The 11465-nt window shown below is 43.0% G+C and overlaps 1 protein-coding gene across 5 annotated transcripts in view; it reads left to right on the plus strand.

Annotated features, from left to right (window-relative positions):
- Positions 1–539: 539 nt before the first annotated feature.
- mettl23 (methyltransferase 23, arginine) overlaps positions 540–11465 on the plus strand; it is a 196715-nt gene continuing 185789 nt past the window's right edge. For 3 of the 5 annotated variants that reach the window (XM_060901433.1, XM_060901432.1, XM_060901434.1), the window contains exons 1-2: positions 605–694; positions 795–884. Coding sequence is in view for 2 of the 5 variants with exons in the window: in XM_060901435.1 (XP_060757418.1) it covers positions 569–694; positions 780–884 (231 nt within the window). In the remaining 3 variants the exon portion in view is untranslated. Of the gene's footprint in view, positions 695–779; positions 885–11465 lie in introns of all 5 variants that reach the window. The other 2 variants (XM_060901435.1, XM_060901436.1) reach the window with 2 other exon arrangements.

The raw sequence follows: 11465 nt of genomic DNA on the forward strand, positions 1-11465 counted from the left end.
CCAGCATCATAAACCTAATGACAGATGACCAGCTAAGGGAATATCTGCCTTCCTATGGGTGACCGACTGGCTGTTTTTGGAAATAAAAATAAATAAATAAAAGCCTTGCTCCAGAGAGTGAGTATTTATTTATTTTAAATGTTATGTGACACGACAACGTTCCGCAGCGTCAGCCGGACAGAATTTTTAACCAGCATGCATTGTTTTAAAATCCAGCGTGCATCACGTTAATTTTTTTTGGATAGGACAGTGTAGAGAGACAGGAAATGAGCAGGAGAGAGACGGGGAGGGATCGGGAAATGACCTTGGGTCAGAATCAAACCCGGGTCCTCGGATTTATGGTATGGTGCTTTAGCCATCTGAGCCATGACACCCCCGCGTGCATCACGTTAAGTCAATGGAGTGCAGCGCCGGATTACGTTATAGTGGAAGGACCTATTAGCTTTGTTACTGGATCCCACGTGACATTCAAATATGGTACGTGGTTAAATCATGTGGGTAATTTCAGCCAATAGAACTGTATTTACAGAGTCCATTGTCTTCCTGGTTTCTATTTCGGTTGTAAAGTATGAGTTTACCTATGAAGGTTAGAATTTGTAATGTGGACAAATCTGTCAGTCCGCGTTTTATCCAGAAAATGTTCACATTTGAGAACCACGACGGCACGCACGCATTGATCGTGTCTGTTCTAGAGGTAGTGAACGTACGAATGCTATGTGACTAATGAGAGTATTATTTTAGTTCGCATTACTGAATATTGCATGCATGTATGAATTCAGGTTCTTGGTTCGCAGTATGGGATGTTCGTCTGGCCTTGTGCAGTGGTTTTAGCCCAGTATGTGTGGACCACGAGAGAGAAAATGCAGAGAAAGAACATACTGGAGGTAAAGTGCCTTTAAAGGACACCTGTTGTTCTGTATGTTGCAGCTACAAACCATTTCAATAAGTCAACTCCAGAGATGTACTAATAATTTCACCCCAAATTGCATCCAGAAATAAAAAGTTCAAGTTTTTCCTATCCGACATATTTTTTTTAAAGCCATTCCAATAAATTGTTTAAGTTTCAGTGTAAATTTAAAATAAATCTTAAAAGTATACATAAAGGCCAAATGCAAGCATTTTACTTTAAAATATCAGCTTCAAAAGTATTTTTGATGGTACATTGACTTTTATAATGAAGAGAATGCCTTGTCTTCCATTCCAAGTTCATGCCTGGTTCGCTAGTACTATGTAACTCTGGTAATGCGTCTCGCGAGAACGGCAGAACATTTTTTATTCTGTCCACATCAGGGCTGGGCGGCACGGTGGTGTAGTGGTTAGCGCTGTCGCCTCACAGCAAGAAGGTCCAGATTTTCTGTGAGGAGAAGGGCCTTTCTGTGTGGAGTTTGCATGTTCTCCCCGTGTCCGCGTGGGTTTCCTCCGGGTGCTCTGGTTTCCCCCACAGTCCAAAGACATGCAGGTTAGGTTAACTGGTGACTCTAAAATGACCGTAGGTGTGAGTGTGAATGATTGTCTGTGTCTATGTGTCAGCCCTGTGTTGACCTGGCGACTTGTCCAGGGTGTACCCTGCTTTTCGCCCGTAGTCAGCTGGGATAGGCTCCAGCTTGCCTGCGATCCTGTAGAATAGGATAAAGCGGCTAGAGATAATGAGAATGAGATGAGACATCGGGGCTTTCCCCAGAAAAAAAATATTAGTGGTGCTGGGGGGGTATGCTCCCCTGTAAAATTTTGTAATTAAATACTTCAAATGGTGTATTCTGGTGGCATCTGTGGCTGATTTGGGCACAATTCAACATTATTAAATTTGTTGTTTTTTTACCTCATCAAATATGTAAGGGGCAAAATTAGATTTGAAATGAAAACTCTGGAAACAATCAATTCAGAGAAATATTTAATGTCTCGTGTACTTAGTTGAAATGCTCAGTGATTTTGGGCAGCTTTGGAGCACACCTCTTCATTTTCCAATTCCAGGAACAGAATAGGGGTCAAATCACACAATAGCACCATCGAGCAGCCAGCACTGAGAATGTGGTTTTATGTATTGTTGCGAATGGCAGTCAGTGCATGCAGCAAAACCCTTCATTTTCACTTTTGGGTTGAGTACCGGGATAGTCTAGACCTACAGTTGTGCTTGAAAGTTTGTGAACCCTTTAGAATTTTCTATATTTCTGCATAAATAATTCTGCAAAAATATTATACTTGGTCATTTATTTATTGAGGAAAATGATCCAATATTACATGTGAGTGGCAAAAGTATGTGAACCTTTGCGTTCAGTATCTGGTGTGACCCCCTTGTGCAGCAAAAATTGCAACTAAATGTCTCCGGTAACTGTTGATCAGTCCTGCACACTGGCTTGGAGGAATTTTAGCCCATTCCTCTGTACAGAACAGCTTCAATTCTGTGATGCTGGTGGGTTTCCTCACATGAACTGCTCGCTTCAGGACCTTCCACAACATTTCGATTGGATTAAGGTCAGGACTTTGACTTGACCATTCCAAAACATTAACTTTATTCTTCTTTAACCATTCTTTGGTAGAACGACTTGTGTGCTTAGGGTCGTTGTCTTGCTGCATGACCCACCTTCTCTTGAGATTCAGTTCATGGACAGATGTCCTGACATTTTCCTTTAGAATTCGCTGGTATAATTCAGAATTCATTGTTCCATCAATGATGGCAAGCCATCCTGGCCCAGATGCAGCAAAACAGGCCCAAACCATGATACTACCCCCACCATGTTTCACAGATGGGATAAGGTTCTTGTGCTGGTTCAGTGTTTTCCTTTCTCCAAACATAACGCTTTTCATTTAAACCAAAAAGTTCTATTTTGGTCTCATCCGTCCACAAAACATTTTTCCAATAGCCTTCTGGCTTGTCCACATGATCTTTAGCAAACTGCAGATGAGCAGCAATGTTCTTTTTGGAGAGCAGTGGCTTTCTCCTTGCAACCCTGCCATGCACACCATTGTTGTTCAGTGTTCATGAGTGATGGTGGACTCACGAACATTAACATGAGCCAATGTGAAAGAGGCCTTCAGTTACTTAGGCTACGTTTACATTAGACCGTATCTGTCTCGTTTTCTTCGCGGATGCACTGTCTGTTTACATTAAACCGCCTGGAAACGCCGGGAAACGGGAATCCGCCAGCGTCCACGTATTCAATCCAGATCGTGTCAGCTCCGGTGCTGTGTAAACATTCAGAATACGTGGATACGCTGTGCTGAGCTCTAGCTGGCATCTCATTGGACAACGTCACTGTGACATCCACCTTCCTGATTCGCTGGCGTTGGTCATGTGACGCGACTGCTGAAAAACGGCGCGGACTTCCGCCTTGTATCACCTTTCATTAAAGAGTATAAAAGTATGAAAATACTGCAAATACTGATGCAAATACTGCCCATTGTGTAGTTATGATTGTCTTTAGGCTTGCCATCCTTCCACTTGCAAGTAGTAAGTGATATGCGCTGGGATCACACACACAGCGGCTCAGTCCCGAATCGTGGCTCGTGCACTTCACTCGCACGCTGTGTGAGCTGCGCAGGGCCGGAGTGCGCACCCTCCAGAGGGCACTCGCTGTTCAGGGCGGAGTGATTTGGAGCGCAGGATGCCTGCGGAGCCGAGCGTATCCGTGTATTGGCGTTGCTGTGTGCACGCAAATCGTGTATTGGTGTTGCTGTGTGCACACTAATCGTTTTAAAAACGTTAATCTGATGATCCGCTGATACGGTCTAATGTAAACATGGGCTTAGAAGTTACCCTGGGGTCCTTTGTGACCTTGCTGACTATTACACGTCTTGCTCTTGGAGTGATCTTTGTTGGTCGACCACTCCTGGGGAGGGTCTTGAATTTCCTCCATTTGTACACAGTCTGTCTGTCTGTGGACTGGTGGAGTCCAAACTCTTTAGAGATGGTTTTGTAACCTTTTCCAGCCTGATGAGCATCAGCAACGCTTTTTCTGAGGTTCTCAGAAATCTCCTTTGTTCGTGCCGTGATACACTTCCACAGACATGCGTTGTGAAGATCAGACTTTGATAGATCCCTGTTTTTTAAATAAAACAGGGTGCCCACTCACACCTAATTGTCATCCCATTGATTGAAAACACCTGACACTAATTTCACCTTCAAATTAACTGTTAATCCTCGAGGTTTACATACTTTTGCCACTCACAGATTTGTAATATTGGATCTTTTTCCTCAATAAATAAATGACCAAGTATAATATTTTTGTCTCATTTGTTTAACTGGATTTTCTTTATCTACTTCTGGGACTTGTGTGAAAATTTGATGTTTTAGGTCATATTTATGCAGAAATATTGAAAATTCTAAAAGGTTCACAAGCTTTCAAGCACCACTGTATATATTACGTTTTCTTCCTATTTCTATAGTTATTATTCATTTTCAGAAGGGAATAGGAGATATTTAGGTGCGGAAAGTACTCTGCACTGTTCAATTTATGGTATTGATTTATTTATTTTGGTGTGCAAGTAACAGTGTTGTGCTGACGTTGCACAGCATGGCAGAGCGCCACATATCCGCGCTTTAGGGAAAGCCCTGCCATGTTCACTGGATATGAGCAATCGTGTGCTCTGATTGGCTACTCTCCGAGTTTACTCTACTCTTTCTGGTTTCCAAGTTGTTTGCAACGAGTCTTTTTTCTGTGAGTGTTGGCATTAATCACTAATCTTTTTTAAATTTTTTTTTACAAATAATTTTCCCCGTTTCCTTTTCATTGGGGGCCAAGCAGCGAAGCTGCGAAGGCACCCATAGTGATTCTATTGTTTCTTATTGGGGGCCAAGCAGCAAAGCTGCGAAGGCACCCATAGTGATTCTATTGTTTCTTATTATTGGGGGCCAAGCAGCGAAGCTGCGAAGGCACCCATAGTGATTCTATTGTTTCTTATTATTGGGGGCCAAGCAGCAAAGCTGCGAAGGCACCCATAGTGATTCTATTGTTTCTTATTAGGGGCCAAGCAGCGAAGCTGGCGAAGGCCCCTAATGAGTTTGTCGGTTTTCTTATAGTTATTATTAGGGGCCAAGCAGCGAAGCTGGCGAAGGCCCCTAATGAGTTTGTCGGTTTTCTTATTATTATTATTATTATTATTATTATTATTATTATTATTCATCTTTCTTCTCCTATGGGAAGTCAATGGCAGCCCATAGAGCCACACATAGGAAAATGCTCAAATTTGGCACACACATTTTAGACAGTCTCAGCATTCCCCATAACAATTTTAGGTCCCGACCCCCAACCCTCTAGCGCCACCAGCAGGTCAAAGTTGCAGGTACACTTCTGCTTGTAACTTTTGAACCGTTGGTCCGATTTTCAAAAACTTGGTATCCCTGGAATCCTTGGGTCAAGACGAATCCAAAGCACCCCATGACGTCATTTTCCGCCCATATAGTTTTCCCGCCATTTTGAATTTTGTGAAAATCACTTAAAATGCTTCTCCTCCCTCAATTTTTGACAAATTTCTCCCAAACTTGGTAGATGGCAACTGTGGACTAAGCTGCACAAGAAACTTACCCGGATTTTAGAATTTCATAAGCGTTTGGCCGTGGCAGCCAATCAAAATTGGCTGCGCAGACGCCAAACAGGAAGTGTGCTCATTTTTCGGCCGCCCTTTGGCGTATCTTAACGAAACTTGGTGAGATTATGCCCCACCCCTGCATGAAGGAACCCAAAAAAATTGGAACAAATTGGCTGCTAGGGGGCGCTATAACTAGGAAAAATGACTTTTGGCTCATATCTCATGATGCGTTTGGGGTAGAAACAAAATTCCACTATCTCTGGAATCCTTGGGTCAAGACGAATCTATCGCACCCTATGACGTCATATTCTGCCTTGAGGATTTTCCGCCATTTTGAATTTTGTTAAAATCAATGAAATTCTATGGCAACCCATAGAACTGTCTGACTAGAGGTTTTCAAATTTGGCACACTGATTCTAGGCTGCCTCAAGGTTCTTGTCAGCAAATTTCAACTCATCATCTCAAACTGTCTAGCGCCACCAACAGGTCAAAGTTGCAGGTACATTTCTGCTTGTTACTTTTGAACCGTACTTCTGATCGTCAAAATCTAAGCATCTTTGGGATCCTTGGGTCAACCCGAATCCAACGCACCCTATGGCGTCATATTCCGCCTGGTATATTTTCCGCCATTTTGAATTTTGTGAAAATCAATTAAAATGCTTCTCCTCCCTCAATCTTTGACCAATTCCTTCCAAGCTTGGTAGATGGCAACTTTGGACTAAGCTGCACATAAAACTTACCCGGTTTTTCGAATTTCATAAGCGTTTGGCCGTGGCGGCCAATCAAATTTGGCAGTGCAGATGTGAAACAGGAAGTGTGGTCATATCTCGGCAGCCCTTTGACCTTTCTTAACCAAACTTGGTGGGATTATGCCCCACCCCTCCAAAAGGTCCCATACCACATTTGGTGCACATTGGCCATTAGGGGGCGCTATAACTTTCCAAAATGTATTTAGGATCATATATCATTGAGCTCATATCTCAGCAGTCTCTTAGCACACACACACACCTAGTACACTTGAAGTAATTTCAGGCATCACAGTCAATCGATTTTGACGGTGACACCGTGCATGCCTCTACCCATCTGGTTGGAGGTACATTTCTGCTTGTAAACACTTCCTGTGTGTGCCTCTGATCGTCTGCCTGGTCAGTTCTTTCTGTTGCCATGCCAACTTAGGCTGGGTCATGCTGCTTGGCCCCGCATTGCTGCTTGCAGCTATATTTGGGGGCCAAGCAGCAAAGCTGCGAAGGCACCCATAGTGATTCTATTGTTTCTTATTATTATTATTATTATTATTATTATTGGGGGCCAAGCAGCAAAGCTGCGAAGGCACCCATAGTGATTCTATTGTTTCTTATTATTATTATTATTATTATTATTATTATTATTATTATTATTATTCAGTCCACTTCCGCCTCTGCAAGTCTATGGCAGCCCATAGAACCGTCTGGTAAAAAGTTGTGAAATTTGGCACACTGATTCTAGACACTCTCAACATTCCTCTCACCAAATTTCAGGCCTCTACCTCAAACCCGTTAGCGCCACCAACAGGTCAAAGTCCCAGGTACATTTCTGCTTGTAACTTTTGAACCGTTGGTCTGATTTTCAAAAACTTGGTATTGCTGGAATCCTTGGGCCAAGACGAATCCAAAGCACCCCATGACGTCATTTCCCGCCCATATATTTTTCCCGCCATTTTGAATTTTGTGAAAATCAATTAAAATGTTTCAACTCCCTCAATTTTTTACCTATTTCTCCCAATCTTGGAAGATAGCATAATTGGACCAACCTGCACAAAAGTTATACCCGGTGATTTGAATTTCACAAGCGTTTGGCCGTGGCAGCCAATCAAACTTGGCTGCAAAGATGCGAAACAGGAAGTGTGCTCATTTCTCGGCCACCCTTTGGCGTATCTTAACGAAACTTGGTGCCTTTATGCAGCACCCCTCCCGAAAGGGCCCCAAAAAATTTGGAACAAATTGGCTGCTAGGGGGCGCTATAACTAGGAAAAATGTCTTTTGGCTCATATCTCATGACTCGTTTTGGCTAGAAACAAAATTCCACTATGGCAGGAATCCTTGGCTCAACACGAATCCATCGCACCCTATGACGTCATATTCTGCCTTGAGGATTTTCCGCCATTTTGAATTTTGTTAAAATCAGTGAAATTCTATGGCAACGCATAGAACCGTCTGACTAGAGGTTTTTAAACTTGGCACACTGATTCTAGGCTCCCTCAAGGATCTTGTCACCAAATTTCAACTCAGCACCTCAAACTCTCTAGCGCCACCAACAGGTCAAAGTTGCAAGTACACTTCTGCTTGTTACTTTTGAACCATACGTCTGATCATCAAAACCTTAGTATCGCTGGAATGCTTGGGTCAAACGGAATCCAACGCACCCTGTTTCATCATGTTCCACCCAGGAGATTTTCCGCCATTTTGAATTATGTGAAAATCAATTAAAATGCTTCTCCTCCCACAATTTTTGAAGAATTTCTCCCAAGCTTGGTACATGGCAACTGGGGACTAAGCTGCACAAGAAACATACCCGGTTTTTAGAATTTCTTAAGCGTTTGGCCGTGGCAGCCAATCAAATTTGGCTGGCAGATGCAAGACAGGAAGTGTGCTCATTTCTCGGCGAACCTTTGGCGTATCTTAACGAAACTTGGTGGCTTTATGCAACACCCCTCCCCAAAGGGCAGCAAAAAATTTGGAGCAAATTGGCTGCTAGGGGGCGCTATAACTAGGAAAAATGTCTTTTGGCTCATATCTCATGATGCGTTTTGCCTAGAAACAAAATTCCACTATCTCAGGAATCCTTGGCTCAAGCCGAATCCACCGCACCCTATGACGTCATATTCTGCCTTGAGGATTTTCCACCATTTTGAATTTTGTTAAAATCAATGAAATTCTATGGCAATGCATAGAACCGTCTGACTAGAGGTTTTTAAACTTGGCACACTGATTCTAGGCTCCCTCAAGGATCTTGTCACCAAATTTCAACTCAGCACCTCAAACTCTCTAGCGCCACCAACAGGTCAAAATTGCAGGTACATTTCTGCTTGTTACTTTTGAACCATACGTCTGATCATCAAATTCTTAGTGTGGCTGGAATGCTTGGGTCAAAAGGAATCCAATGGGCCCTGTCTCCTCATATTCCACCCAGTAGATTTTCCGCCATTTTGAATTATGTGAAAATCAATTAAAATGCTTCTCCTCCCTCAATTTTTGGAAAATTTCTCCCAAACGTGGTACATGGCAACTGGGGCCTAAGCTGCACAAGAAATATGCCCGGTTTTTAGAATTTCTTAAGCGTTTGGCCGTGGCAGCCAATCAAATTTGGCTGGCATATGCAAAACAGGAAGTTTGCTCATTTCTCAGCCACCCTTTGGCGTATCTTAACGAAACTGGGTGGCTTTATGCAGCACCCCTCCCCAAAGGGCAGCAAAAAAATTGGAACAAATTGGCTGCTAGGGGGCGCTATAACTAGGAAAAATGTCTTTAGGCTCATATCTCATGATGCGTTTTGGCTAGAAACAAAATTCCACTATGTCAGGAATCCTTGGCTCAAGACGAACTCATCGCACCCTATGACGTCATATTCTGCCTTGAGGATTTTCCGCCATTTTGAATTTTGTTAAAATCAATGAAATTCAATGGCAACGCATAGAACCGTCTGACTAGAGGTTTTTAAACTTGGCATACTGATTCTAGGCTGCCTCAAGGATCTTGTCACCAAATTTCAACTCAGCACCTCAAAAACTCTAGCGCCACCAACAGGTCAAAGTCGCAGGTACATTTCTGCTTGTTACTTTTGAAACATTCGTCTGATCATCAAAATCTTAGTATCTCTAGAATGGTTGGGTCACAAGGAATCCAACGCGCCCTGTCTCGTCATATTCTACCCAGTAGATTTTCCGGCATTTTGAATTATGTGAAAATCAATTAAAATGCTTCTCCTCCCTCAGTTTTTGACCAATTTCTCCCAAACTTGGTACATAGCAACTCTGGAGGAGCCTACACAAGTATCTTACACGGATTTTTGAATTTCATAAACGTTTGGCTGTGGCAACCAATCAAATTTGGCTGAGCATATGCGAACCAGGAAGTGTGCTCATATCTCGGCCGCCCTTTGGCGTATCTAAATGAAACTTGGTGGCATTGTGCAAGACCTCTCCAAAAAGGGCCCCAACAAATTTGGAACACATTGGCGGCAAGGGGGCGCTATAACAAGGAAAAATGTCTTTTTGCTCATATCTCATGATGCGTTTTGGGTAGAAACAAAATTCCACTATCGCTGGAATCCTTGGGTCAAGCCGAATCCATCACAACCTATGAGGTCATATTCAGACTTGAGGATTTTCCGCCATTTTGAATTTCGTGAAAATCAATTAAAATGCTTCTCCTACCTCAATTTTTGACCAATTTCTCCCAAACTTGGTACATCGCAACTTTGCACTAGGCTGCACAAGGGCATTACATGGCGCAAATGCCTTCTACTGGCCTGACATCTCGTCTCATATGCTGCTTGGCCCCCACATTGCTGCTTGCAGCTATATTTATTATTATTATTATTCAGTCCACTTCCGCCTCTGCAAGTCTATGGCAGCCCATAGAACCGTCTGGTAAAAAGTTGTGAAATTTGGCACACTGATTCTAGACACTCTCAACATTCCTCTCACCAAATTTCAGGCCTCTACCTCAAACCCGTTAGCGCCACCAACAGGTCAAAGTCCCAGGTACATTTCTGCTTGTAACTTTTGAACCGTTGGTCTGATTTTCAAAAACTTGGTATCCCTGGAATCCTTGGGCCAAGACGAATCCAACGCACCCCATGACGTCATTTCCCGCCCATATATTTTTCCCGCCATTTTGAATTTTGTGAAAATCAATTAAAATGTTTCAACTCCCTCAATTTTTTACCAATTTCTCCCAAACTTGGAAGATAGCATAATTGGACCAACCTGCACAAAAGTTATACCCGGTGATTTGAATTTCACAAGCGTTTGGCCGTGGCAGCCAATCAAACTTGGCTGCAAAGATGCGAAACAGGAAGTGTGCTCATTTCTCGGCCACCCTTTGGCGTATCTTAACGAAACTTGGTGCCTTTATGCAGCACCCCTCCCGAAAGGGCCCCAAAAAATTTGGAACAAATTGGCTGCTAGGGGGCGCTATAACTAGGAAAAATGTCTTTTGGCTCATATCTCATGACTCGTTTTGGCTAGAAACAAAATTCCACTATGGCAGGAATCCTTGGCTCAAGACGAATCCATCGCACCCTATGACGTCATATTCTGCCTTGAGGATTTTCCGCCATTTTGAATTTTGTTAAAATCAGTGAAATTCTATGGCAACGCATAGAACCGTCTGACTAGAGGTTTTTAAACTTGGCAGACTGATTCTAGGCTCCCTCAAGGATCTTGTCACCAAATTTCAACTCAGCACCTCAAACTCTCTAGCGCCACCAACAGGTCAAAGTTGCAAGTACACTTCTGCTTGTTACTTTTGAACCATACGTCTGATCATCAAAATCTTAGTATCGCTGGAATACTTGGGTCACCACGAATCCAGGGGCCCTGTCTCGTCATATTCCACCCAGGAGATTTTCCGCCATTTTGAATTATGTGAAAATCAATTAAAATGCTTCTCCTCCCACAATTTTTGAAGAATTTCTCCCAAACTTGGTACATGGCAACTGGGGACTAAGCTGCACAAGAAACATACCCGGTTTTTAGAATTTCTTAAGCGTTTGGCCGTGGCAGCCAATCAAATTTGGCTGGCAGATGCAAGACAGGAAGTGTGCTCATTTCTCGGCGAACCTTTGGCGTATCTTAACGAAACTTGATGGCTTTATGCAACACCCCTCCCCAAAGGGCAGCAAAAAATTTGGAACAAATTGGCTGCTAGGGGGCGCTATAACTAGGAAAAATGTCTTTT

Source organism: Neoarius graeffei, chromosome 20 (assembly GCF_027579695.1).
Source record: "Neoarius graeffei isolate fNeoGra1 chromosome 20, fNeoGra1.pri, whole genome shotgun sequence".
Classification (NCBI taxonomy): Eukaryota; Metazoa; Chordata; class Actinopteri; order Siluriformes; family Ariidae; genus Neoarius; species Neoarius graeffei.